The sequence below is a fragment of the Kickxella alabastrina genome (assembly GCF_025024165.1).
Source record: "Kickxella alabastrina strain RSA 675 chromosome Unknown BX661scaffold_6, whole genome shotgun sequence".
In the NCBI taxonomy this organism is placed as follows: domain Eukaryota; kingdom Fungi; phylum Kickxellomycota; class Kickxellomycetes; order Kickxellales; family Kickxellaceae; genus Kickxella; species Kickxella alabastrina.
Window position 1 is genome coordinate 136,717 of NW_026251477.1, and position 25,228 is coordinate 161,944.

The following is a 25,228-nucleotide window of genomic DNA, read 5'->3' on the forward strand; positions in this document are numbered from 1 at the left end:
TCCCACTTTTAACTTTTTACCAACTTTTCCAGCTGTCTTTTGCTTTTGCTGGTACTTTGCCAAATACCCACCCTTTTTATTTACACCCTATTCTATTACTGTTAATAACAATATAATTCAATAATGGCAGAGCGCAATTCGAACGCCACCAGCGCTGGCGGCAAACCAATTCGGTAAGGCCCCTTTATATGAACTGCACACTTTTTTTCACTCGGTCAGTGAATATGCTCGCTTGAGCTCAGCTGAGCTTATTCGTCAGACTGAGTACACACGCGTGTGTGTACAGAGTTACCGAGCTTTTCAGCCGTTGACCGCATCACTGACTGTCGTTTTGTTATCGAATTATCTCTGTAGGGTCTGGGTCGATGGGTGCTTTGACATGATGCATTTCGGCCACGCAAACGCTTTGCGCCAGGTAAGTTTTGCTTGTGGCGGTTACCTATAAATCGTATCTTTATCTCCAAGCCACAATTTCCATATTTTCGGAACTTGTTCAAGTATCGTGGGATGCTGCTGGGTGTTGGGTTCCAATGGTTTGAGCGATTTTCCTGTTTTGTTTTGTTGGCTAGCCAATTGCAGGCGGCTAAAAAGCACAACTGCAAGATAAAATCTGGCGCCCGGATATGCGGCCGGTAACTATCATTTTTCATTTTTAAATGTTACTAAACCGTCAATCCCGTGCGCGCGTATAGGCAAGGGCAATGTGCGACTATCTCGTTGTCGGTGTGCACTCGGACGTCGAAATCGAAAAGAACAAGGGCCCGTGCGTCATGAGGGAGGACGAGCGGTACGCTGCCGTTGCCGCCTGCAAGTGGGTGGACGAGGTGTCGAAGACGCGCCCTACGTCACCTCGCTAGAGGTGCTGGACAAATACAACATTGATTTTGTTGTCCACGGCGACGACATCACCACTGCGGCTGATGGAACCGACTGTTACCAGATTGTTAAGGATGCCGGGCGGTACAAGGAGTGCAAGCGCACTGTTGGCGTATCGACCACCGAGCTCGTTGGTCGAATGCTTCTTCTTACGCGCGACCACCACATCCGCGGCAGCCGGAGCATCAAATCACCCACCCAGGGCGTTGACGAGACCGTGATGACCAACTTCACGCAGGGTTCTTTGCCGGCCGGCGCGCTGACGGGCATTGCGCACTACCTCTCTACCTCCAAGAAGATTATCCAGTTCTCTTCGGGCAACGAGCCCAAGGCTGGGGACAGAGTGGTCTATGTGGACGGCGCCTTCGACTTGTTCCACACCGGCACATCGAGTTTTTCAAGCGCGCGCGCGAGCAGGGCGACTATCTTCTCGTTGGCATCCACGATGACCAGACTGTCAACTCAGTCAAGGGCGGAAATTTCCCGGTCATGAACCTCCAGGAGCGCGTTCTGGGCGTCCTGCAGTGTCGGTACGTCGATGAGGTGATCATCGGCGCTCCCTTCAGCGTCACCAAGGACGTGCTCGAGGATGTCTACCACGTCGATGTTGTTGTGCACGGTGCCAGCGACCAGCCCCTTGATATTGACGGCAGAGATCCTTACGAGCTCCCCAAGAAGCTGGGCATCTACAAGGAGGTCGACCACCCGTGCCTGAACCTGACCACTACCACGATTATCGAGCGCATCATTGCCAACCGTCATGTATACATTGAGCGTCAGGCACGCAAGGCAAAGAAGGCAATCGCTGAAGCCGAGGCGGAACAGCGCGAAAAGGAGGTCAACGCCGCCCTGCACAGATAGATGGATGGTTGAGCGACTAATTACCAATGCGGCTCTGAATGGTATGCCTGATTAACAACAATAGCAACAGTAAATTCAATGATAAATAATAATAATTCTATATATTGGCACTTGCAGCTGGTCCTTGTACAACAAAGTTCAAAGCTGGTGGGCGAAGGCATCCAGAGCTATGGAAGATGCTGCTCGTAAGCTGGTTGACGATTGAGAATACACCGGTTTGGGGCGCCATGCGGCCGGCATTCATGGACATGTCCATCGAATTGTCCATTTCAGTCGACGCTACGAGCGGCAGCGACGACAGCGCCAGCCGGTCAGTCGGCGGGGCATTGCCGTGCTCAGTAGGCGGCATGTCCCTGTCCCTGCCTTGCCCTTGCCTCTGTTCACTGCGATATTAAGCCCTCCAAGTGTCGGGTCAAATGGCAGCATGGCCTGCGATGCGAGGCTCTGCTGTGGGTAGAGCTGGGCAGTAGCCGGGCTGTTGAACCCAGGGGGCTGGAATACAAATTGCGAGCGGGCTTGTTCAACGCGCTATCGGCAGTGGCGGCGGTCGAGGCACTGCGGCGGTTCCTCCGGCGTTGCATTTTGATTGCTGTTGGTGTTATTGCTGTTCTGGTTTGGCCTGTACAGGCTAGCTCCCGTGGGGAATATGGATCCGGCCATGCGCTGCTGCTGGAGGAGCCGACCCTGCCATCCTGCACCTGTACCCACTCCTGCCCCCGCGCCCGATACGACGCTCCCCATGCGCCACAGGTCCTGCTGGGCATTCTGCGCGCGCTGCAAGTAGATCGACGCGGCCTGGTCGCGCGGCTGCCACTCGGGGTAGTCGGCCTTGAACGCCAAAAAAGACTGCTCCATCTTGCCATGCTTTGACGCAAGATGCTCGCCAGCGGCGCGCGTGGGCGCAGCAAACTTGACGTTGCCGTGGCGCTCAAAGTCAAACACAGCAAAGCTGCACACGTAGCCCAGGCCGCTCTCGTGCACAGTGAACTCGCGGAAGAAATCAACCACGCTCTCGGCGCACCCGGGCAGCGAGACCAGCATGACAAAGGGCGCAGTTATCACGCCAAGCAGCTCGTGCGCGAATATAAGCAGCTTGTAGCCGAACAGTGCTTCGAATTCGCGGCGAACTTGCGTCGTGTCCAGCTTTCCGCGCCAGTCAGGCTCCATGTACTGCAGATCCTCGAGCGCGTCGCGAATAATCCACGCTGGATGCAAATACTCCTGCTCGTCGGCTGGTATCATGCCGCGCGCAGCAGCCAGAATGGCACTGAACATTCCAATGTAAAACAGGACCGTGCGGTGGGGCGTGATTTCAAACTCCAGGCTGAGCTCGTTGTCCAGCACGGTGAGTACAAGCAGCAGCGCCGTGAAGGAGCCGGCCACAAAAGAGACAAAGCGCACGACTGTGATCAGCGCGTCGTTGCGGAACTGGCCCAGGTAAAGGGTGGCCTTGGGGTGCGCCGAGGTGAGGCGACGGCGGAACGAGTGCGGCACCTCGTTAAAGTTGCGGAACTTGTACTTGGCGTACGGGGTAAAAGCGCGCGATGTGAGAGTGCCGGGCTCGTGGTACAGCTGGTCAAAGTAGCGCAGGAAGCCGTATAGTACCAAGAATACCACGATAAATGGCGCAAAAATCATGTTGATGGCGGCCATAAATTGGAAGCGGCGCCGCAGCCCCTTGCTCAGGATGTCGCGGTTGGATTCCCTGAGGAAGCGGTGGCGCACTTGGCCACGCTCGTCAAACAAGTAGCTCATTAGGCAGAACGACAGGTTCCACTCAAGGGCCTTGGTCAGGACCTGCTCCTTGCCCAACCCCGGAATGGTAATATTGAGCAGACCCTTGTTGAACAGCGCAATCATGTAGTTCTCGCGGCGCATGATGCGGTTGACAATGCCATCAGCAGTCAGACGGTGCCCCAGGACGCGGCTTTTGGTCAAGCCACGGTACTCGCGGATTTCAACGTCACGCAGCTTGACCATGCGGCTGACGACTTCGTGCCACGCTAACGTGCTGATGTCAGCAGGCTGAATTCCCAGCACCTCTGTGTAAAACGCACGGATCTCCAGCAGCGGCGGGAGCTCCATAAGAGTCCGGACCATCTGCGCAAGCCAGAAGAGCAAAAACGAGCTTAGAGCCAGAGTCACAGCCCACGAAAAGTGCCTCGTGCACTGCGGGACAACGACCTCAGACAGCGATCGCTGCTTGCGGACCTTGGCGTGGTCGATACAGCCAAGCACAAAGGTGCTCAGCACCACGACAAACGCCAGAGTCACCAGCTGGAGAACGCGCGAAAGAACAATGGTCAGCGCGCCCTTGCCTGCGTAGTAGGCGTAGACGCGGCAGAAAAACTCGTCTTGGTACTTTGAATCTCGCCACGACCGCAAGGCGCGCTCGCGGTAGCTCAGGGGGGCGCTTGAAGCTCTCAAGCGCTGCTGGCGAGCGTCTCTCCGTGGCCAAGCAATCGATGCGCTGTCAGCAACCGAAAACACTCGCCCGTCGCCGTAAGGCTCGCGAGAGCGACGCCGTGGCGGCGGCATTGGCACGCCCAGGCGCGGGGCGTCGGCCGCATGGCTGCTGATGTCCTGGATGCGGCTGTGGACCGCGTGTGCTGCGCGCCTGACAAAGCCTGTGGTGCCACCACCCCGCTGCTGCTTGGTTCGGGAGCCGGCCTCTGAGGCTGCGCGTTGGCCCAGTTGATCCCCTGCTCCCGCGAGAATGTGTACCGGCGCACAGGCGCGGCGGGGGGCTCGCTGTGCTTCTGTGGCGAGACTTCAACCAAAAGCGACTCTGGCGGCGGCGCATCTTCATCGTCGTCATCCTCATCGGCATTTCCAAAGACTGTATCGGCTCTGGCCCAATGCTTGTGTTTTTGTAGCCAGAGGTGCGACGCGAGCTGTCACTCCACGCGCTCTGCCCTTTGGGCGCCAGTTGTTGTTGGTTTTGCCGAGGGAGTCCTGCGCAGCGCGACTGCTGTTTCGACGGGTGGCAAAAGCCGGCGGCGCGTCGATCGGCGTCTGTGAGTCAAACATGTCTGGTGCTGTGCTCGCGGCTGATGGCGAGCGGTGTTGCTGATGTATGTCATGTGATAGCAGCTCCTGCCTTTGCCTGCGTCCGCTGAGCGTGCTTGTTAGACCGCGGCTGTGCGCGGCAGCCTTTAGTTGCGGTGTCCGGCTGTTGTTCGAAGACATGCTCCGCGCTGTCGCCACCGGCAATGTGGCTGGCGCAGGCTCCTCATTCTCGTTCTCGTTCTCATACTCTTGCTCCTCTTCCGAATTCATGTTTGCGCCCGAGGTCGGAAGCGCGGTCAAGACGGTTGACCAGGCATTCTCTTCGGAATCCGGCTGGTTTCTGTAATTTTCCATTTCAGCGAATGAGTGGCTGTTTCAAAAAGAACTGCATCGGTTTCCCAATGCGGCTGGCGGGGCTGGCGTAGCAGAACAGAGCGGAATATGCGTGCACGTGAAGAGTTTGGAAACGACGTAATTAGAGATATTAAATAAAATGAAGACAGGCGAATGAACGGGCGAATGCGTGTAATGGTAATTGGTAAGAAATATAAAGTGAAAAATCGAAAGTGAAAATGCGGCGCGAAGAGGGCGGTCATCCTTTTCATACCCGGTTTGGTGCGTGTGATGATGCGCAGCATCATGCTTGCTGCCACGGAATTTCTTTGAAGTACAGATGGCGCAACTGACCAAGTGCACGTGAGCACAGATGCGCCAAATTGGCTCGATCCGCCGGCGATGGAGAAATGAATGTGTGCTGATCGGATTTACAAAAAAGCAAGCGTTGAACGCAGCAATTAGCTGCCGCTGCGCCTTGTGTATTTTCCTTTGGCCTTCACATATCGTCGCTGTCGAGCAGGATGTTCATGTTTCGGCTAAACTCGTGGATCTCAAACAGCGCGCGGTCCAACTGGCTGTCGCTCAGAAACAGCGACTCCCGCGCAATCCCGATGTGCGATCCGAGAGGCGGTTCGGTGCGCGAATGCAAACCACTGCCAGAGCTGTCTTCCGGCGGAAGCATGCCATCAGTCTGAATGTCCATAGCCCCCACATCTGTCTCTGGTACTGGCTCTGGTCCGGCTCTGGGTTTGGCTTTGGCTTCATATGCAAGTTATTGCCGAGTGCTAATAATGCTCATTATGCTGCTGCTGCATCTGGTTCTGGTTCTGGTTCTGGTCTGGGCTTGTTTTTGTTTTTGTTCTTGGATCTGTCTTGGGCTATGGCCGAGTTGTTGTGCCATTTTCACTGCACCCGAGTTAACATTAAACTCAAAGTATCCAGCGTTTCTTCCACCGACGGCTGCGGCGAAAAGAAGCCCTTGACCAGTGCTGCTGTTTCTCTGGTGTTGTTTTGGAGAGCCGGTTAAACTTATTTATCAGGTCGGCAGCAAGCCCCTTCCTGGCCGGGATGCGCGCATAGCTTGCTTGTCGGCCAAATCCTGCTGCTGGATGTCCTAGCGCCAATTGCGCCAAATCATCTTGGTGCCCATTATCTGTGTAGTGCTGGAACTGCTGCAGTCTGGAGCTGATGCCATTAGACATCACAGCGATACCCTGTACAAGTAAACCTTCGAATGCTATGCTTTGAGGCGGTAAAAGGCAGTTAAAGAGTTGTAAAATATATCTGTGTGTAGAGCGGCACAAATGTTGGAGATATTGGGTTTTACTTGTGTGTCGAATGTTTTGAAGAAAGAGGTATTTTAGGAGAGAAAACTTCAAGGTGCTAACAAAAAAAGGAATAATAAAAATGATGCTTTATTTGCGCCAAAAAAAAACCAATAGCAGCTGTCGAGAAAAATTCTGCTCACAAAGGAAACAGAAAAGGGAAAACAAAACAACAAAGCTGAATTTTTTACATGTGTGTCGGCAACTATTCAACGAAAAATTTAAAATAATACATGCCCCAATATCTTGAATATGAGTAAGGTCGTCCATATTATATAGAAAAAAGAGTTAGGAATCAGGGGAAGGGAGGGCATTTGGGGGGTCATGCACCATCGAGTAACCAGCAGCACTCCTTCGTCTCAAATGCCAAAGCGCAAATGCGTTGCCAGCCCAACACAAATGGGCCAAGATTAATACCCGTCAATTCGACCAACCAAACTTTTCTTTCTCTTCGTTTGTGCGAAAATTTGGACAATTTTCGGACTGATTTATATGTACTAAAAATGGTTGCTTTAAATATGAAAAATGGATAATTGTTGGGTTGTTTTTGGTTGGCTATTGATTGGCAACCGCTTTTTGCCATCAGACCAATTTCAGCCTGGGCTGAGCGCCTACACGGTATCGCCAGAGTCACCAGCGTCCTTGGCGTTTGCAACCGTGCTGGCAATGGTGTCCTCAGTCGTCGCGAGGGCCTTCGGAGCGCGGTGGTGGAGGGCGTAGCTGAGCTCAACCAGTACGGCTTCGCAGTAGGCGTCGAGAGGCAGATCATTAGCGTCGTAGCCGAATGGGTTCTGAATCTCGCGCGAGATGCAGTCGATGCCAATCATCATGAATGAGATAACAAACTGAAGGATAATGGTCTTTGCCAAGCCCATGGAGCCCAGAGCCCACGGCAGAATGAGCAGGTACAGGTACAGAGCGTGGTGCAGGTGGATGCGATATGCCAATGGAATGGGGGTCGAGACAATGCGCTCGCAGTTGCCGAGCATATTACCGAGCGTGTTGAGACCACCAAGAAGATTGGCGTAAAACTGCAAATGTACAAGATGGTTGTCCTGGATGTGCTCGGTAAACTTTTGCAGCTCGTAAAGAATCTGCGAGGGAAGCGGAATGTCGCTGGTCCGCTGCCAGCCCTCGGTAGTCTCCTGGGTGTGGTAAAGCTGGCCGTGGCCAACGACCATCTCAGGGCTGTTGCTACCAGAGGCTGGGATGGCTCCGTAGTTGTATGCGGCGCTGCGTGTAGAAAAGTGCAAGCGGAAATCGGGCGACAGCAGGCCGTCGTAGTCGGCATGCTCGAGGCCGTCCTCGCCGCGTAAGTAGTGCTTGATGGAGATGATGAATGCGGCGACATTCTTCATGGCCTGGCGCTTCACCACGCTGTCCTCAATGGATTTTTCCATGACGCAGACCCAGTACGAGCGGATGAGGTTGCGCGAGTTGACCTTGAGATCCTGCCAGGTCTTTCTGCCCTCCCAGTAGCGATCGTAGGCTGAGTTTGTGCGGAAGACCAGCAGGAGGGACAGTACCAGTGAGACCAGCGACAGTGCCGAGATGTTGATGGCAAGGCCAGGGTATTCTCTGATGAGGAATGCAATGCCAACGCCGTATCCAGTCATGAACAGCACTGACGGGAATGCGAGGCGGATGACAGAGCCGTGGATACGCAGGGCCTCTGGCCATACAAAGCCAAATGCGCTGACAACATTGTTCGGGTCAGCAGTATCAATAATCATCTTTAAAAGGCAGAGTCCCCAGATGAATTGTCGCCTATTGATGATAAAAGTGCTAGAATGATAAAAGAAAAAAGCCAAAGCTAATGAAAAGCTAATAATGAAAGATGAAAGGTGAAAAGTGAAAAAGAAAAGATGGAATAAAAACAAGCTTGCTATCACAATAAATAGGTAAATACTATAGTAGCTGCAAAAAGGGCCAAAGTCTTTCTTTGACTTTGCTTTCCGTTTTCGTCTTTGGAGCCTGTTTTGAGCCGGGCCACAAATAAAAATAAAAATAAATCACCCCAAAGGTCGGGCTTCTCTTTCTCGGCAGCTTTGCATTTCAAGGTGGCATCGGTCACAACCACAATCCGCGTGCAACAACAGACATGTTTGGCGCAGAAAGAGATCGACACATATGAATCCGACTCTGCATGCAGTGTTTATCAGAAAAATACGACGGAAAAATTAGCAGCCCAAAAAAAACATGCAACTGGCATGAACAGAAAAATTCTCACACACGTGTGGTCGTTTTTCAACTTCAAACTTGATTTAAAGCAGGCGGTATGCTATTTCGCCAGATAATTCATTGTCTGCCAGTTGATGAACCCGTTTTTATTATTCCGCGTTTGTATGTTTGTTATTGGTGAAGCAGTTACTGCGATTTGTAACGTCAAAAATATACTCGAGATCAGTACAGGGGGAAAGGCCTGACTAGGATCGGTGAAAAAAGCGCAGTTTAAAAAATAATTTATCAGCCGCTAGACCATTAGCAGCCCGTGGCCTGGCCGTCCGACCGTGGATCAGAGCCAGCCACAAGCACGCGGACCCCAATAGCTGGTCTGTGTACTGCCTGATGACCTGGCCGCGGCCGAACAATGAGCGCTGCAGCCCAGTCACAATGTAGACGCTGTGGCCCATGCGTTGCAGCTGGTCTATGGTATGTTGAGAGATGCCGTCCTCAATTGCCACGCGGCCGTCCTGACTTGGATGCAGATGCGCGGGGCATCGAGTGCCTGCTGGGGTTCATTCCGAAGCAGACAATATTTAGCAAGACCTGCAAGTGGGCCTGCGGCTGGTTGAACCCGCCCATGATGCCATAAGACATGAACAGGTCACCGTCGGTCGTGACTATTGCTGGTATGATTGTGTGGTATGGTCTTTTCCTTGGTTCGAGGCAGTTTGGATGGGCTGGGTCCAGGCTGAACAGGCAGCCACGATCCTGCAGTGCAAAACCACATCCGCGCGGCACAATGCCAGTACCAAAGGGGTGGAATGTCGAGTTGACAAAGCTGCACGCATTCCCCTCGGCGTCGACCACGCTAAAGTAACTGTGTCCGAGCCACCCAGTGGTGTGCCATGCGTGACGCTAGCAGCGGCGCTTCCGGGGTCAAAGCACGCAGCACGCGCAGCCAGGTACGCAGGCGAAAGCAGCTGCAATACAGGAATAGAGGAAAAATCAGGATCACACACGTAGCGACGCGCGTCAGCAAATGCCAGGCGCAGGGCTTCAATGACCATATGCAGGTGCTCGGCGCTGTTGTGGGCCATATCCCGGACAGGCGGCACAGTCCGAGAATTTTCCAGCGCATCGACTATCCAGGGCAAGAAGCGCAGCCAGGCCGCTGCAATTGGGTGCGCACTCATGCAGCCGATGCCCGCGGTATTCATATGAAATGGGCTCCTCTGTCGAGCTGTGGTGCGCGCACAGATCGTCGAGCGTCATGACACAGCCGCTTTCTTTCAAACAATCAATAATTGCACTGGCAACGGGCCCCTCATAGAACCCGCGAGCCCCATCCTGTGCCAGCAGCCGCATTGTTGATGCCAGCGCTGTATTTCGGAAAACCTGCCCTGGCAGCGGACCCGCGCCGTTAATTAAAAGTTCGCTGCCGTTTGGCGATGCCGTGGTCAGCAGTTTTGCTCCGTCACGCCAGAATGGAGAGGTCAGCTCTCCAACTGGGAATCCACTATCGCCAACAAATTGCCGGCTGCAGCACGTCAGCCAGGACATGCGGCCCGAACCAAATAGCTGCAGCGTATCGACCCACCCGGCCGCCGCACCCGGCACAGTGGCCGCGTGCGCGCTGTGTGCTGGTATCTCATCCCCAGCGACTCCAAACTCGCGCCGTAGTCTGTCGATAGTCAGCGCTGCCGGCGCACGGCCTGATCCATTGAGCCCATGCACTTTTTTCTCTTTGGCGCTGTAAAAAAGACAGAAGCAGTCGCCGCCCAGCCCGGTTGAAAAGGGCTCCGTCACGCCCAGCGCCGCGCCACGGCTATTGCCGCGTCAGCCGCATTGCCCCCTTGCTCTAGAATTGTACACCCGCGTTGGTTGCCAGCGGCTGCGTCGAGGCAACCATGTACCGAGTGCCATAGACAGCTGAGCGCCGCGATGTGTAGGCAACGTTCGAGTTTTCCCGGTGACCGACGCCATTGCTTTGTTTGCAGGTTTATTGTGGATAAAACAGTAAATGTTTATTTTCCAGAAAACAATGAAAAAAGAGAAGAAATACAATTTGAGAGTTGGAGGGCAGGGATGAGGCAGACTAAAGAAAGCCACGCTGATGCATGGGGAGCTGGCAAGCCAGAATGTAAGGCGTGGTCGATTAGAGAGTGTGGTGCAGTCGATGATACAGTGAGAAGCTTGTTCGGTCATGGCTGTGACAACTGTGATGAAGATCCACAGGATTCAAGCAAATTGGCCAGCAGCGTCAAAGCCCATGCTTTCACTATCTTGCGAGTGCAAAATATCGGGTTGCTTGTTGCGATACGTCACCACTGGCTCGAGCGAAGTCCCCCCGCCTCGAGAAGCTGCGCTGCGATCGGGTCCTCCTCCTCGTAGTGCGGCGGCCGATTCTTACCTGGCTGCCGCCTGCGCTGCCGCCGAGACGAGCTCGGATGCGGGACGAGAGCTTCCACCGAGGCAGCAGTGCTGGAAATGTCAATGGCAACGCTGTCTTCAAGAACGGCTGTCAATTCGGGTGTGCTGACAGAAATGCTCTCTGATTCGTCCGAGCCGCCGTCATCGTCCTCGCTCTCAGAAGAGGCCACCGCTGTTTCGAGCAAAATCGTGTTCTGGTTGGCGCCATAGATCGGTGGAGGCAGCATGGCACCCTCAATGGGCCCGAATCCCCATCGCTTGACATTGGCCTCGATAAAGACGAATCCACGCTGGCCAAAGTTGGCGCTGAACGAACACGGGCCGTCAGCTGAAATCGTCGGAAACACATCGTATAGCATGCCCGAGGATATGGCCTTGTAGCGGCGGCCGTTGCGCGTAAACCACACCACCCCGCTGCGCGGCTGGAAGCCAATTCCAGGATATCACCCACAAACAGCTGCTCGCCAATGCGCGTGCCCTTGAAAGGGCTGTTCTGGTGCACGCTGCCGTTGTTAGCGCAAAAACCTACTGAGTACTTGTTCCAGCCGGTCATCCTCCACGCAGGTACGGCTTGGTGGCCAGGCCAATCCACATGTTGACGTCCACCGGCTTCTCGACTATTTTGACTTCAAAGTAGTAACAGAGTTGATCTTTGGCAAGGGCAGGTTGGTTTGCACACAGTTCTCGCCGCCCATGAATAAAACCTCAGTCTTGCTCTGCAGCATGGCGTTGACGTCCAGGTCCACAACAAACTCCCACGCATCGACGCCCTTTTCGCGAATCTCGGCCTGCTGCTCATCTGTAAGCGCGTGTTTATGCTGCCGTACGGATACTGTTGTTCAAATGCGCGTCCCATTTCATAGCTCTGCCGCGAGTCATCGTCTGTCAGAAGCTGCCTGCGCAAGCGCTCAGACACACCATCCTCACCCATGCCAAACACAGCGCCACGCACTTGCCGCACGACAAGCGAGCACACATAGAACAGCAAGAACAGCGCGCCCACCCCAAACAGAGCTCCGAAAAGCGCCACTACAGTATAAGAATCGTCACCAACTCGTCGTCTTCGCCGCCGCCCTCGCCCTCTGCGACTGTGAGGCGCACGTTGGCCAGTGGAGTTGTGTAATACCCCCAGGCGTCAAAGTTGTGATTTGTGGTCGGGCGGCGATCGCACCCTGCAACGCCCAGGCCCCCAGTGACGTGGCAGCAGTAGCTACGGCTAGCACCATTTGGTGCTCGCCATTTCAGTGTCTGAATTTCAAATGCTAACGTTATACTTTGTGTGCAAGTATGCTCTGGCCAATAATGATAGGACAAATGTTTCTGGCGTGTCCCTTTTTAAAAGGCTCTTTGGCTGTAGCGTAACTAAAAAATAACGTGAAAATGCTGCGTCAAACAACAGAGCAATACAATTCTCCGGCTGTGGAAATGGAGCGTTAATTAATGTGAGAATGAAGAGGAAATAAAAGGGAAAAGGCGAAAAGGGGAGAAATAAAGGAAGGAAAGTAAAAATATATAAAAGTGGAATTTACAGCAAAATAAAAGCAGTGTTTTTTTTCTCTTTTCCTTGGCGCCATATTTGACGCAAAAAAGGGATGAATAAAAAAATCAACTTGTGTGACCGCTCACTCACTTTTTCTGTGGCAGATGTTCGTGTGCTTTAAAAGCTAGCAGGCCTGGCCAGCTGTTCTTTATTTTTTTTTGCAGTTGCCTGAAGGCCAAAAGTAAAAATAAAAAAAACCAGCTCTGCTAATACGTGACTCGACGCATAATGCAGCAAGAATCAGTGCTTTGAAATTAACCACGTAAATTCTAAAATTGCTTTTTTATTTTTTAAAAAATAAAGGCTCCTTTCCTTCCCTGGCCTCTGTTCAGCTTACGTATATATTGCATACTCTTCACCCCTTCTATACAGCTCCTCTTATTATCACATAACGACAACGATCATGAGCGATGATCCCTTTGACAGTGTGATCAACATTGAAGACGAGTAAGCATCGCTTGTTTCTCGCATTCGTTGGTCGCTTTTCGGCCGCCCTGAACAAATATTTGCACACGCATTGTAACACAAACTAACAGCATTAGTATCTCGGTCTCTATCACGCTATGACTTGCGTAGGTTCGAGGACTCTGGGTATATCATGGGCCTGGAGGCGGGCAAGTCCATTGGCACATTGATGGCCGGGTGATGGGCTGCGAGAATGGATTTGATCTTGGCAAAGACCTGGGGTTCTATCAGGGATGGACGCAGCAGTGGCTCAAGGCGGCTGACACACACCCCGAAATTGTGCCTGCGCGGGTGCAGAAGAAACTGCTAGAGATCCAGGCCATCCTCGATGAGGTGCCCATGACCAACATTGAGGGTGCCAACTTTGCCGATCGGCTCAAGCAAGTGCAGAAGAAGTTCAAGGTGGTCTCCGCCATGCTTGGCACCAATACCACAACGGAGCTCGCGAGCAACTCGCTGTCATATTGAATCTCTAGGTCTGCCCTGGCGAGCGGTTCCTCTGTAATGCCTTTCGATACATACATATACATATATTTTTATCTCAATTTTTTGAACAAACAAAAGCGCCGCACATAGCCAGGCAGCGAGATGCACACGTCCTCGCGCAATTAGCAAAGCGAGCTGTGGGATTGGGGCTGCAAGTAAATAATCAAATGAGCAGACAGACAAACAAGCCAGCCACAAACGATGTCCCAATGAAATAAAAAGTTTTGATCGATGAAAGCTGCCTTGCGTTAACAAAGGGCTCTGGCCCCAAGCTTGCCCTTTTGCTTATCAACTCATGCCTTCACTCCCTTTCGCTCCCCACTCCCCGAATCCAGCAAAAAACATTAAAAAAAGTGCACGAGTGATGATGGTTTTATCTGCATTTGCCCGTGCCGTTAATTTCGCGAGCGTCCAAATACGTGGCAATATTTGTAGCCATATAGCAAATCTGCACTCCCCGCTCACAGCCGCTTTATCTTTAGCAGCAGCACCACAAGAAATAGGACCATCGGTCGCTTTTCTCCTCATCCTTCCCCTTTGCTTGCATCTTTTTATTCAACACACAACACTGTCATGGCCTCTTCTACTCCAAAAAACAAGGTCTGCATCCTTGGATCCGGCAACTGGTACGTGTGATCAACCACCAACATAACCACCACCACCCGGCTGGCTGGCTGTTTCTTGTCAACATTGAGATTTTTCGTATTTTTTGTCTGTCTTCAAGCAATATTTTGGCACTCTAACTCCGGCTAATAATCGGTCTGCGCTCACATTTTATTTCTGATTTGCCACAATAACGTAGGGGTTCCACCGCCGCCAGAATCGTCGGCAGCAACGTCACCAAGTTGCCTGCCTTTGACAACGACGTCAAGATCTGGGTCTACGAGGAGATGGTTGACGGCAAGAAGCTCACCGACATTATCAACACCCAGCACGAGAACGTCAAGTAAGTACCTGTAAAAAATGTTTAATGTTTTCAGTTCTTTTGGGACCATCATCCCTAGCAGCGGGCAGAGCAAATACTTTACTGACACACCCGCGCATCTTTCGACACCGAAAACTCTACTCGCAACTTTTGATAGGTACTTGCCCGGCCACAAGCTGCCCAAAACGTCATCGCTGTGCCGATGCCGCTGAAGCAGTGAAGGGCGCCACGCACATCATTGTCGTCATCCCGCACCAGTTTATACAGAACCTGCTCAACACCATTCACGGCCACACGCTGCCCAACGCGCGCGCCATATCGTTGATCAAGGGCATGGGATCAGCAATCAGGGGATGACCACAATGACCCAGATCATCCACCGCACGCTGGCCATCCCCGTTTCGTGCTTGAGCGGCGCAAACATTGCTAATGAAATCGCCGAGGAGAAGTACTGCGAGACTACAATTGGCTGCTCCGACCCGACGAGGCTATCATATGGCGGTCTCTGTTCAACAAGCCCTACTTTCAGGTCAACTGCGTCAGCGACGTCATTGGCGTCGAATTCTGCGGCGCATTGAAGAATATTGTCGCAGTTGGCGCCGGATTTATCGACGGATTGGGCCTGGGCAACAACACAAAGGCCGCGATCATCCGTATCGGCTTCCTCGAGATGCGCCGCCTGGCAATGCACATATCTGGTGCTCAAATCCAAGAGTCGACGTTCAACGAGAGCTGCGGCATCGCGATGTCATCACGACCTGCTACGGCGGCCGCAACCGCCTTTTGGCAGAGGCCTTTGTCAAGACTGGAAAGCCCATGCACCAGCTCGAGCAGGAGATGCTCAATGGCCAGAAGCTGCAGGGCTACCTGACTGCTGGCGAGGTGTTTTCGTACATTGATGGCTGTGGCGTCACGGACCATTTCCCGCTGTTCACAAACATATACCAGATCTGCTACGAGAATAGGTCACCGCGAAGCATCTTTGACGGCCTCAATGTCGACTTTTCACAGGATACACTCGGTACGATGGCACCTTTATAAGTACAACGACTCGTCGAGCAGAGGCAGGGTCTCTAATTTTAATTGACATTGCCGAACGGCGTACATTTATTTCCCTTTTTATGCAGGATGTGTTTCCTCTCATATATATTGAACCAATTTATACTAAAGCAAAAGCAAAACAAACGGAATGCGAATCGCGGTGCAATGGCACTGGCTCTTTTTGAGCAGTATGCATGTATTTACTTTGAAAACTCGTTGACCTGGTAGTAGTCAGGGTACTTCTTGATGAGCGCTTCGACCTCGGCCTTCTCTCTTTGAAGCTCAAGCGGGAGCTCGTCGTAAACATCTTCAAACAAGTGCTGGATAGAGGGCTTTTTCAGCTGCTCGGAGACGGTGAAGGCCTTGAGCACCTCGCCTTGGCCGACTTTGTGATTTCAGCATCATCGCCCTTGGCCCACCAGCCCTTGCTCTCCATCCAGGCACGCATGCGAGACACTGGGTTATCGCGCTTGCTCCAGTCTTCAACCTCCTTCTTTGAGCGGTACGCTGAAGAGTCGTCTGACGTACTGTGGTGGCTGATGCGGTATGTCATTGCCTCGATGAGAATGGGCTTATTCTGCTCGACGGCAATCTTGCGCGCTGCCTTGGTTGCTGCGTATATAGCCCAGATGTCGTTGCCATCCACACGGATGGTGTCGATGCCATACCCGATTCCACGACTGGCTATGCCGTCGCCGCGGTACTGCTCAATCGACGGTGTGGAAATGGAATAGCCGTTATTGCGGCAAAAAAATATCACGGGCAGCCAATGGTGGCCGCCATATTGAGTCCTGCGTGAAAGTCGCCCTCGCTGGCCGCGCCCTCTCCAAAGTAGCACATCGCGCACAGCTTTTTGCCCTCACGGCGCATGGCGTAGGCTGCACCAGCGGCCTGGGGGATCTGAGTTGCCAGAGGCGACGAGATTGTTTGGAAGTGAAGCTCCTTGGTCCCGTAGTGAATCGGCATCTGGCGGCCTTTTCCCAAGTCCTTTTCGTTGAGTAGCACTGGTCCATAAACTGCTGGATTGTGAAGCCGCGCTGCAGCAGCACACCGGCCTCGCGGTACTGTCCAAACACTTGGTCCCTGGGATCGAGCGCGGCTGCGCTGCCGATTAGGGCCTCTTCGCCAAAGTTTGTCATGTAAAAGCTGATGCGGCCTGGCGCTGCGCCTCGTACATGATCTGATCCATGACATTAAGAACGTGCATATTCTTGTAAATCTTCCTTGCCTCCTCCTCGGTTACTTGGGGGTCATTCGCGGCGTCTAAAACCTTGCCGTCAGTGTCCATGACTTGGTATGTCGGGATTGACTCCACATTCGAAGCAAATCGGAGCTCGTGTGTATATTCGGAGTCCAGTGCGCCTGGGAACATGACCTTTTTGCGCGGGACACAGGAGGATGTGGAAAATCCAGCGGTCAAGGGGCAGTGCGCTTGCGGCAGAGCTTTGTCAAACGTGCGCTGCAGCTGGCCCAAGCGGGTGTGGGTCCAGCGCAGTGCTCGCGAGCCCCTCAGACCGGGAAGTATGCGCGGGAGTGCTGACGGGTTCATTGGTGCGGGATGTTGGCGAGAGGCGATGCGCTTTGCTAAGTAATAAAATAAAATACAGGAGAATTCTAGTGATGAAATATGAAATATATGTCAATGTTGACAGACAAAGCAAACGCAAAGGAGGTTCAACTGCAGGGGGGGTGTGCTTATAAACCATTTGTCTTTCTTATTGTTTTTTTCCCACGCACTCACACCCTTTTAAACATGGGGCGCAGCGCAGCGTAAAGTGGGAGGAGGGAAATGAAGCCAAATCTTGTATTTCCCACGCTCGTCCGTCAACAGGAAAATCGAATAAATAAGTGAGCAAGGTTGCGCACATTCGGCCGGATGCGATTCCAATGATCTGGGGAACTTTTACACGTATGAAAAATTGGTGCAAATAGGAACTGCGTGGCTATTGGCGCCTTGCCAAACACACCACATGTACTTGGCGTTGATGACGTCCGTTCGATCGATTTAATCAAGAGCAAAGCGGTCCTTGATTCTCTGATGCAAATAAAGTTGTCGCACAGGGTCCAAAACATTATTATTTGTGTGTGTGTGCATAACGCAAGGTGCAGACAAACAAATGGCGCAATTGGACCGACACTTATCTTTCTCCGTTCTCTCACAACATCGCCCAGATACTACACTACCATTAAACATGTCAATTTCTGCAACTTATTTCTGGCTTATTCCCTGTGTAAAGCCAAAGAAGCCATTCTAATTTCTGTTACAATTATAAAACGGCGGCAATATACTTAACTATTATTTCTCTCAAGTTGATATCTCGCATTACTAAGTAACCAGAACACGTCGGCCCATTTAACATCATGATGAGCCCGCAGCTATCGCCGTTGTCACCGCTGTGTGCGTATGCATCCTCGTAGCTCTCGTTGGTTTTATCTGCGCTTCGGCCGTGCGCGCGGCTTTCAGTTCCCATTGTGCGAATGTGCGTCTGGATTCCAGAATAGCTACACAGATCAGGTCCACAAGCATTCGCCATGAGCGGCGCATGGCTCGAGACAGAAGGCGCGAGGAAATCCACCGGCTGGGCACTGAAGAGGTTTTGGAAAAGCTTAAGAATAGCCGCGCGAAGCACAACTATGTCTATGCATGCGAGTACGCAAAAACGCATCCGATTGACAATAGCGAGGGAACCATTGTCGGCAGCGAGCTCGAGTACGTGATCGAGAACGGGGCCAGTGCCTGGGAGTTTGTGCCGGCAGTCGAAAACACTGGCGTCACCGTGCAAAATGGCAACGAAATTGAGTTCACAGGGGGGGAGCAGTCTCTAATGGCCAACTTGCAGTTTCCTAATGAACAGCGCGTGTACTACTTTGAGGTGCGGCTGGACAGTCTGCCAGAGGGCACGAACGTGGCGATCGGCGTGGCAATGAAAAGCTACCCGCCGCTGCGCATGGCCGGGTGGGCCAACAACTCGGTCGCTTACCACACCATCGACGGCGCGGCGTACTACTCCCATCCGCTGGACGCTTGCCGCAAGTGCATCCGCGCCCGCACGAGCGACACTGTGGGGTCGGGTGGAGGCCGTACTCGGGCAAGATGTTTTTTGCAATCAACGGCGCCATTGTCTGCCATATCAGAACGCCGTGGGTCCAGAAGCGGCTGTACCCGATTGTGTCGGCCGACGGTCCATGCAGCGTCAATGTCAATGTCGGAGTGCGCGCGTTTGTTTTGTCGCACGCGAACATGCGCTATGGGGCCTTGCACCGCCCGAGGGAATACGGCTGCCGCCGCCAATGTACCAGCATGCCTCGGACTGTGTTCTTTTGGACGCTAGCCAGGCTGAGCACGATTCTGGAGACTCGTGTTCTGCCCTCAGCGTCGGGCCGCCGTCCTACGACGGCGGTATTCATATGTATTCTAAGCGGTACCGCGAAGAGCACCTGGCAATTGACATCGATAGAGACAGTCTCGGAAGCACAAACATCGGTGATGCTGACGGATTCAGCCGGGTCGAAACTGAGGAGGCCGCGGGTATCCAGCATCCCAAGTGCAAAGCAGCAGAGCTGGGGTTTACAGGCAGGACTCATTGACCGGCCTCGAAAATGCTGACGGGTTATCCTACGGCGGCGACGGCGGCAGCGACACCGAGATGTATGGGGCAGATGATGGCGAATCGAACAATGCGGGTGGTCTGGAGCTGGATCTGGATCAAGGATTGGGTTGGGCATTGGTGGGATCTAGGTGTCATCCCAGCAAAGCAAAACGGCATGTATTTTGCTGTGCTGTGCTGTGTTGATTGTCTGATGGCGATCTGCTGTCTTGAGCTCAATCTGGCACTTTGCCCCTCAGTACCGCCGGCTCCGATAGGGATAAGGATGAGTGTTTGGGCGGTAGAGATTCGTATATGGGAAATTAATTACTGAATATGAATTGATTTTTTTCTGATGCTGTCGCTTTGTGAGCATCATCAAATCGGGGATACAATTTAAAAATTAAAACTTATTTATTTAGCCAAACTTTGCTTTTGCTTTTATTTTTAGGTTGAGGTTTTGAATTCGCCATTCAGGGTGTTTTTTTTTACTGTACATTCGTTTTTTCTTTGCAGGAATATATACATATATAAAAGACTTTAGACCGACACGGAATTTGAGCGCATTTGGGGCATTCAGGGGAAAAAAGAAGAAAAAATATTTTTGCTTTTCATATTTTGTTACAACTCGGAATAAAAAAGCCTGGCTCAGCGCGCAGTACGCAGAAGCCAGTAGGAACAGTGACGAGACGAGACGAGGCGAGACGATATTTAAAGTGAGGTGGATACAATGTCAGGCGCAGGCGCAAGCACAAGCACAAGCACAAGCCCAAGTCCGGGCGAGTTGTTGGGCAAAATAACAGAGCACGCCACCAAGGCGGTGTCGGCAGATGCAGGCGGCAGGTACAGCTCGGCGCTGTGCAGCTACAACGATGCGCTAAAAGCAATGCTGCGGGCAGCGGGGAAGGGCGCGGTGGAGGGCCGGCAGCCGGTGGCACTGGGGGCAAAGTTTGGCGAGTACGCTGATCGGGCAAGCCAGCTTCTGCGACAGCTGGCAAACAAGCCATCGCACGGCGGCGACTTGGAGCACGCGCAGTCGGCGCTGAGGGGCGCGCGGCTGGCGCAGCGGCGGGGGCAGACGGATGCAGCGCTGGGCCTGTACATCGATGGGATCGGCAGCTACCAGAAGGTCCTGCAGCAGGAGAGGGCCGCGGGCGGCGACTGGGTGCGCGAGCTGCGGCGGTTCGCGAATTTGTGCCTGAGCGAGGCGGAGAGCGTAAAGGCGGCAATGGAATGGCGCTGGCCGGTGGCTCCGCCTCTGACGGTGGCCCCGACTCCGACAGTGACTCCGACTCCGACTCTGACGCCAACGCCGATGCTCAGCTGCTGACGCGCGAAGAGGCAGCGTTGTCCGGCGCACGTCACTAGTCAATGGGCTGACGTTTCTGCCGTGGGTGCGAGGCGATAGCGGCGAGGCGTTCGGCGGCGCGGTGTTCAGCGACAAGGACGGCCTGCCGGCGCTGTCGGCCAAGCAGCAGCGGCGGCTGGTGCGGTGGCGGCGCGCTGGGCTGGCGGCTGGCTGCACGATGTTCGCGCAGGCCGGGTGCGAGCACATCGTGCAGGAGATGGTCACCGACTGCTCGTTCGTGGCGGCGCTGTGCGCCAGCGTCGAGCACGAGCGGCAGTTTTCGCGGCAGGTGGTGACGCGGCACGTGTACCCGCGGCGGCGCGGGCAGGCGGCAGTCAGCGGCAGCGGCAAGTACCTGGTCAAGCTGTTCGTCAACGGGCTGTGGCGCCGCGTGGTGATTGACGACCGGCTGCCGGCCGGCGCCGGCGGGCGGCTGCTGTGCACGTACTCGACGCGCGGCGACATCGGGCCCAGCCTGCTGGAGAAGGCGTTCCTCAAGGTCATGGGCGGCTACGACTTCCCCGGGTCCAACTCCAGCACAGACCTGCACGTGCTGACCGGCTGGGTGCCCGAGCACGTGTTTGTGCACGACGCGGGCTTTGACGCCGGCGCCACGTGGGCGCGGCTGGCCGACGGCGCGCGGCACGGCACGGTGCTGGCGACGATCGCAACCGGCGAGATCGGCGCGACGGCGGCTGGCGCGCTAGGGCTGGTTCCGGCGCACGCGTACGCGGTGCTGGACGTGCGCGAGGTGTGCGGCGAGCGGCTGCTCAAGCTCAAGAACCCGTGGAGCGCGCTGCGGTGGACCGGGCGCTTCAGCCCCGACGACGCGGCGCGCTGGACGCCGGCGCTGATGCGCGCGCTGGGGTACGACCCGGCGGCCGAGCGCGAGGACTGCGGGCTGTTCTGGATCGACTACGCGTCGGCGTGCCAGCACTTCGACGCCATCCACCTCAACTGGGACCCGCGCGCCTTTGCGCACAGCGCGGCCACGCACTTTGAGTGGGCGGCGGGCGCCGGGCCGCAGCAGGCGCTGTACGACTTTAGCGGCAACCCGCAGTTCACAGTGGTGGTGGGCGGCGGCGGCGGCGGCGGCGGCACCAAGCCAAAGCCAACGCCAAGCCGCCAACGCACGCCAACGCCAACGCCACGCCAACGCCAACGCCAAGCCAGCCACGGTCTGGGCGCTGCTCTCAAAGCACCTGCTCAAGACCGCGCCCAACGGCGACTTCATCGCGCTGCACGTGTATGCCGACGGGCAGCGCGTCTACGAGCCGCGCGGCGCGCTGCTGATTGGCGAGTATACCAACGCGCCGCACGTGCTGGTGCGGCTCTCGGCGGCGGCCGGGGCGCGCTACACGCTGGTGGTCGCGCAGCGCGACAAGACCGCGTCGCTGTTCTTCACGCTGCGGCTGTTTGGCGACGCGGCGCTGCAGCTGAGCCGCGCGCCGCAGCCGGCGTTCAGCGAGGCCGTGCAGGGCCAGTGGGGCAGCGCGTCGGCCGGCGGCAACTCGGCGGCGCCGCGCTACCTCGACAACCCGCAGTACCGGCTGACGGTGGCGGCGCGCGCGAGCGGCGTGGTGGCGCTGCGCGCCGCGCAGGCCCACGCGGTCAACGTGCGCGTGTTCCGCACCGGCTTCCTGGTGACGCGCGTGCTGGAGGCCAACACGGTCGCGTCCTCCGGCAAGTACCGCGCGCGCTTCTGCACGTGCGCGCTGGACGCGCTGGAGCCTGGCAGCTACACGCTGGTGGCGTCGACGTTCGAGCCGTTTCTGTTCTCGCGCTTCACGCTGACCGTCGGGCTGGACGCGCCGTTCGCGCTGGCGCCGATTGCGCGCGAGGGCGCCGGCATGCGGCTGCGCGAGCTGCACGGCCGCTGGACGCCGGGCGCGCCGCCGCCGCGCTTCCTGGTGCAGCCGCCGGCCGGGTGCAGTGTGCTTGTGCGGCTGCAGACGCCGCGCGCCGATCCGCTGCCGCTGGTCAGCGTCGCCATCTTCGAGGCCGGCGCCGCCGAGCCGTGCGCGTCGTCGGGCAGCTTTGCCAACTCGCCGCAGGGCGTCGCCACGCAGCCGACGCGCATCGGCGGCGCCGACTACCTGGTCGTGCCGGCCGCCTGGGGCCACGGTGCGGACGCGGCCTTTGTGCTGTACTTTTACTCGCAGCACGCGGTGGAGATTACGGCGCTGGCGGACCAGCAGTGAGCCAGGCGCGCAGCGCGGCGCAGCGCAGCGGGCTTTCAGCCCTTGCAACCCAGCCGCTGCTTTCTCTCGGCGCGGCTGTCCCTCCCACCCGATCCCGGGCAGCAATTGTGCGCATGATGACCCCGCCCACGGCTAATTGCCCTTTCAGCTGAAAGCCGAGGGAGGCGCATGCATGCGTGCATTTTTCTTTCGCCCGTTTTTTTCCCTGTGCGTTGCCCGGCCTTCTCCTCGCATTGATTCGATTCGACAATTTCTGTACTTTTATCCTCCGCATTCGCTCCATTTAGTTGGAATTCCATTCCATTCCATTTCCATTCCATCCACATCCACATCCACATCCACATCCACACCCCGCATCCGCATGCCTGCCGCTCTGACTGCACACGCCCATACATTGCCGCCGCCCCGCGCCCACCGCAAGGCGCATCCAGACGACCCGCTCAACGCCCGGCTGAAGGCGCTGCACCAGCGCGCGTCGCGCGCGCTGATTCTGGGGCAGGGCGCGGTGGCGTGGGCGCACTGCTGCGACGCGGTGCACCACTGCAGCATCGCGCAGCTGGCCGGCGACTACGGCGAGCACCAGGCGCGCCAGCTGTGCTGCCGCATGTGGATCCTGTACATCTGCGTGCTGAGCAGCCTGGCCGAGCCGGCGGCCCAGGACGGCAGCCTGCAGCCCAAACACAACATGGCGCTGGCCGCCTTCCCAGCGTCGGTGCGCATCGTGTGGGCGCGCATCGTGCAGGCCTTTGGCGGGCGCCCGGCTGTGTGGACAGCGAGGTGCTGGTGCCCACCGTGCTGCTCTGCCTCAAGCTGCGCGACGCTCCGGCCGCGCGCGAGTTCGTCGAGGCGTGGCTGGCGACGCTGCCGCCCGACGCACAGGCGCTGCTGCTGGCGCCCGGCCCGAGCACGCCATGCCGCTGGCATCGTACATGCGCGTGTGCGAGCTGTACACGCTGCACGTGCTGCCGCAGCTGGGCGACTTTGCGGCCGCACACGCCTTCCTGGCCGCGTCGGCCATCGTGCCGGCTGCCGCCAAGGACGAGTGCGCGCGCCGCCTGGACTCGCTGCGCGCGCCGCCCAGGAGGCGCCAGAAGACGCGGCCGCCCAAGCCGGCGAAGACCGCACGGCCCCCAGACGGCCAGCAGAAAGAAAATAGATCCTTCTTCAGACGCAGTCGGTCTTCGCACATGCGTCTCGGCCGCCGCCCCACAAGGGCCGCTTTGATGCCGACGAGGCCCGCTGCGACACGCATGCCCCTGGCCCGCAGGCCGCCGCCGCAGAGCGCTGCCGCTGCCGCATGGCGGATCGTCCGCCGCTCATGTCGCGCTGGGGGCTGACGGTGCTCACGCTGGCTGTGGTCGCCGCCGTGCTGCGCCTGGTCGCGCAGCGCTTCCGGCTGCCGCCGCTGCTCAACGCCGTCGCCCGCCGCCTGTGGAGCACATTCAAAATGGGCACGCACGTGACGTACATCTGAAAACTCAATTCGCATTAATAAAACACCAGACGCTACCTCTTTTTGCTCGACCCAAACGCCGCAAACCCCATCATCGACCCAACCCCGTTGTCGCTGTCATTATATTATTGTCATCGCCGCTGCCGGCCCTCTCCTGGCGCCGCCGCCGCTGCGCGTCCTTGCGCCGCTGCCTCCTGTCAGCGTCCAGCTGCTGTTGCCGCCTGACCTGGTCATGGAAGCTGTACTCGCTGGTGCTCTGCTCCTGCTGGCGCCGCGGGCATCACGCAGCGCCTGTAGCTTGGCCAGCACGTCGTCGACCGTCTCGCGCGCCACGCTCATGCTGCGGTTGAGCATGCGCTGGTGGTTCTTTCCGTTGATGTGGTCCAGGTACGTCAGGCTGTCCTTGACCGTCACGTCGCACACTTTGCAATAGAACCCGGCTGCCCAGCCGCCGTTGCCGACGCCTGCACCACCTGCACCCTGCCCATCATGCCCTCCAGATTTACCGCCTGCTTGCGTGCCTGCAGCAGCTCCCGCGGCTGCTTCGTCGCTGCCATTGCCGTTGCCGCGCGTCTGCTGTGAGCGTGGCTTCAGCCCCTTGCGCCGCCGCTCCGCGTCCTCCTCATCGAGTTTGCTCTGCTGCTCCCGGTCGCGCGCCTTCTTATCATACAACTCGCTGTCCCAGTTGCGCCGGAAGCTATCTGTCTTTTTCTGTCCGCCGTATGCATTCACCCCGCTCATTGCCTGGCCTTGAGTCGATCGATACTTGGATTTTCGCTTACAAAAAATGTGGTGTGTGTGTAATATGACAAGATATAAAAAAATAAAAATAAAAATATACGCTCTGCTCAGTGAGATTGCGCACCCAGCCACACCTTCTTTTTATATTTTAACGCCCAATGCGCGCGCCCAGCCCATTTTGGCGCATGTATGGTACAAAGCACACTTTTTCTTGTGATCCGATTTTGCGTGCCAGAAAACAAACAGGCAATAAAAATTTTCTGCCTTTTTTCCTTCTTTCCCTTTCGCGATTCGCATTTTTAAATCTTTTCTTTTTCAAATCTTTTTTTTTAACACTGCTACTTACCTGTTCGCCTGGTTCCAATTCTCTCTCTCTCCCACCTTGTAACTTTTTAAAAACCTCTCTGATTTGACTTTTATCACTGTAGATTCACTTTT

At 55.6% G+C, this 25,228-nt stretch overlaps 12 protein-coding genes across 12 annotated transcripts; 5 read left to right on the forward strand and 7 right to left on the reverse strand.

Annotated features, from left to right (window-relative positions):
- Window positions 1-123: 123 nt before the first annotated feature.
- On the forward strand, window positions 124-1,737 carry BX661DRAFT_197111 (ethanolamine-phosphate cytidylyltransferase-like protein; the record flags this gene model as incomplete). Its single annotated transcript, XM_051538108.1, has 5 exons — window positions 124-173; window positions 355-415; window positions 693-824; window positions 860-1,228; window positions 1,270-1,737. The coding sequence occupies 5 exons, from the start codon at window positions 124-126 to the stop codon at window positions 1,735-1,737; spliced, it is 1,080 nt and encodes a 359-aa protein (XP_051392973.1).
- Window positions 1,738-4,416: 2,679 nt separating this feature from the next.
- Window positions 4,417-5,276, reverse strand: BX661DRAFT_85347 (uncharacterized protein). Its single transcript, XM_051539521.1, has one exon. It carries the CDS (start codon window positions 5,098-5,100, stop codon window positions 4,558-4,560), a length of 543 nt encoding a protein of 180 aa, XP_051392974.1. The 5' UTR covers window positions 5,101-5,276; the 3' UTR covers window positions 4,417-4,557.
- BX661DRAFT_85348 (uncharacterized protein) lies at window positions 5,277-6,299 on the forward strand. The gene has a single exon (XM_051539522.1). It carries the CDS (start codon window positions 5,453-5,455, stop codon window positions 6,107-6,109), a length of 657 nt encoding a protein of 218 aa, XP_051392975.1. The 5' UTR covers window positions 5,277-5,452; the 3' UTR covers window positions 6,110-6,299.
- A 719-nt stretch (window positions 6,300-7,018) lies between these two features.
- BX661DRAFT_141689 (Bestrophin/UPF0187) lies at window positions 7,019-8,023 on the reverse strand (the record flags this gene model as incomplete). Its single annotated transcript, XM_051532897.1, has 2 exons — window positions 7,019-7,501; window positions 7,586-8,023. The coding sequence occupies 2 exons, from the start codon at window positions 8,021-8,023 to the stop codon at window positions 7,019-7,021; spliced, it is 921 nt and encodes a 306-aa protein (XP_051392976.1).
- A 493-nt stretch (window positions 8,024-8,516) lies between these two features.
- On the reverse strand, window positions 8,517-10,557 carry BX661DRAFT_179450 (nucleophile aminohydrolase; the record flags this gene model as incomplete). Its single annotated transcript, XM_051535197.1, has 7 exons — window positions 8,517-8,688; window positions 8,949-9,100; window positions 9,162-9,425; window positions 9,452-9,627; window positions 9,689-10,110; window positions 10,132-10,398; window positions 10,487-10,557. Coding segments are annotated over 7 exons (1,380 nt in total), but the record flags the coding sequence as incomplete, so codon positions are not given.
- Window positions 10,558-10,811: 254 nt separating this feature from the next.
- On the reverse strand, window positions 10,812-12,229 carry BX661DRAFT_169751 (uncharacterized protein; the record flags this gene model as incomplete). The annotated part of the gene is given in 6 exon segments (XM_051533550.1): window positions 10,812-10,933; window positions 10,984-11,425; window positions 11,533-11,620; window positions 11,631-11,802; window positions 11,922-12,032; window positions 12,130-12,229. The coding sequence occupies 6 exon segments, from the start codon at window positions 12,227-12,229 to the stop codon at window positions 10,812-10,814; spliced, it is 1,035 nt and encodes a 344-aa protein (XP_051392978.1).
- Window positions 12,230-14,067: 1,838 nt separating this feature from the next.
- Window positions 14,068-15,460, forward strand: BX661DRAFT_193380 (glycerol-3-phosphate dehydrogenase [NAD+], cytoplasmic-like protein; the record flags this gene model as incomplete). Its single annotated transcript, XM_051537776.1, is given in 6 exon segments — window positions 14,068-14,120; window positions 14,297-14,440; window positions 14,596-14,739; window positions 14,763-14,948; window positions 14,963-15,117; window positions 15,150-15,460. The coding sequence occupies 6 exon segments, from the start codon at window positions 14,068-14,070 to the stop codon at window positions 15,458-15,460; spliced, it is 993 nt and encodes a 330-aa protein (XP_051392979.1).
- Window positions 15,461-15,596: 136 nt separating this feature from the next.
- On the reverse strand, window positions 15,597-17,176 carry BX661DRAFT_179458 (thiamine diphosphate-binding protein). The gene is made up of 5 exons (XM_051535198.1): window positions 16,636-17,176; window positions 16,512-16,606; window positions 16,221-16,464; window positions 15,905-16,140; window positions 15,597-15,836 (listed from the first exon to the last, which is right to left on the reverse strand). Exons 1-5 carry the CDS (start codon window positions 17,007-17,009, stop codon window positions 15,661-15,663), a joined length of 1,125 nt encoding a protein of 374 aa, XP_051392980.1. The 5' UTR covers window positions 17,010-17,176; the 3' UTR covers window positions 15,597-15,660.
- A 440-nt stretch (window positions 17,177-17,616) lies between these two features.
- On the forward strand, window positions 17,617-19,199 carry BX661DRAFT_179460 (uncharacterized protein; the record flags this gene model as incomplete). Its single annotated transcript, XM_051535199.1, is given in 7 exon segments — window positions 17,617-17,975; window positions 17,998-18,054; window positions 18,067-18,110; window positions 18,141-18,527; window positions 18,539-18,671; window positions 18,731-18,989; window positions 19,007-19,199. Coding segments are annotated over 7 exon segments (1,184 nt in total), but the record flags the coding sequence as incomplete, so codon positions are not given.
- Window positions 19,200-20,393: 1,194 nt separating this feature from the next.
- Window positions 20,394-22,596, forward strand: BX661DRAFT_141777 (uncharacterized protein; the record flags this gene model as incomplete). The annotated part of the gene is made up of 3 exons (XM_051532901.1): window positions 20,394-21,467; window positions 21,565-21,867; window positions 21,940-22,596. Coding segments are annotated over 3 exons (2,034 nt in total), but the record flags the coding sequence as incomplete, so codon positions are not given.
- A 677-nt stretch (window positions 22,597-23,273) lies between these two features.
- Window positions 23,274-24,183, reverse strand: BX661DRAFT_85482 (uncharacterized protein). Its single transcript, XM_051539524.1, has one exon. The coding sequence runs from the start codon at window positions 24,083-24,085 to the stop codon at window positions 23,402-23,404; it is 684 nt and encodes a 227-aa protein (XP_051392983.1). The 5' UTR covers window positions 24,086-24,183; the 3' UTR covers window positions 23,274-23,401.
- Window positions 24,184-24,246: 63 nt separating this feature from the next.
- On the reverse strand, window positions 24,247-24,790 carry BX661DRAFT_169756 (uncharacterized protein; the record flags this gene model as incomplete). The annotated part of the gene is given in 2 exon segments (XM_051533551.1): window positions 24,247-24,275; window positions 24,295-24,790. The coding sequence occupies 2 exon segments, from the start codon at window positions 24,788-24,790 to the stop codon at window positions 24,247-24,249; spliced, it is 525 nt and encodes a 174-aa protein (XP_051392984.1).
- Between the last annotated feature and the right edge of the window lie 438 nt (window positions 24,791-25,228).

What these genes read in the sequence shown, in the direction of transcription:
- BX661DRAFT_179458 (XM_051535198.1), bottom strand. Translation starts at nt 17,009, where the DNA reads ATGAACCCGTCAGCACTCCCGCGCATACTTCCCGGTCTGAGGGGCTCG. An exon ending in AATGTCATGGATCAGATCAT is followed by an intron (nt 16,607 to 16,635) that starts GTACGAGGCGCA and finishes AGGCCGCATCAG; the next exon opens with CTTTTACATGACAAACTTTG. An exon ending in GCGGCCACCATTGGCTGCCC is followed by an intron (nt 16,141 to 16,220) that starts GTGATATTTTTT and finishes CGGCATAGCCAG; the next exon opens with TCGTGGAATCGGGTATGGCA.
- BX661DRAFT_85482 (XM_051539524.1), bottom strand. Translation starts at nt 24,085, where the DNA reads ATGCGAATTGAGTTTTCAGATGTACGTCACGTGCGTGCCCATTTTGAA.
- BX661DRAFT_85348 (XM_051539522.1), top strand. Translation starts at nt 5,453, where the DNA reads ATGCGCCAAATTGGCTCGATCCGCCGGCGATGGAGAAATGAATGTGTG.
- BX661DRAFT_85347 (XM_051539521.1), bottom strand. Translation starts at nt 5,100, where the DNA reads ATGGAAAATTACAGAAACCAGCCGGATTCCGAAGAGAATGCCTGGTCA.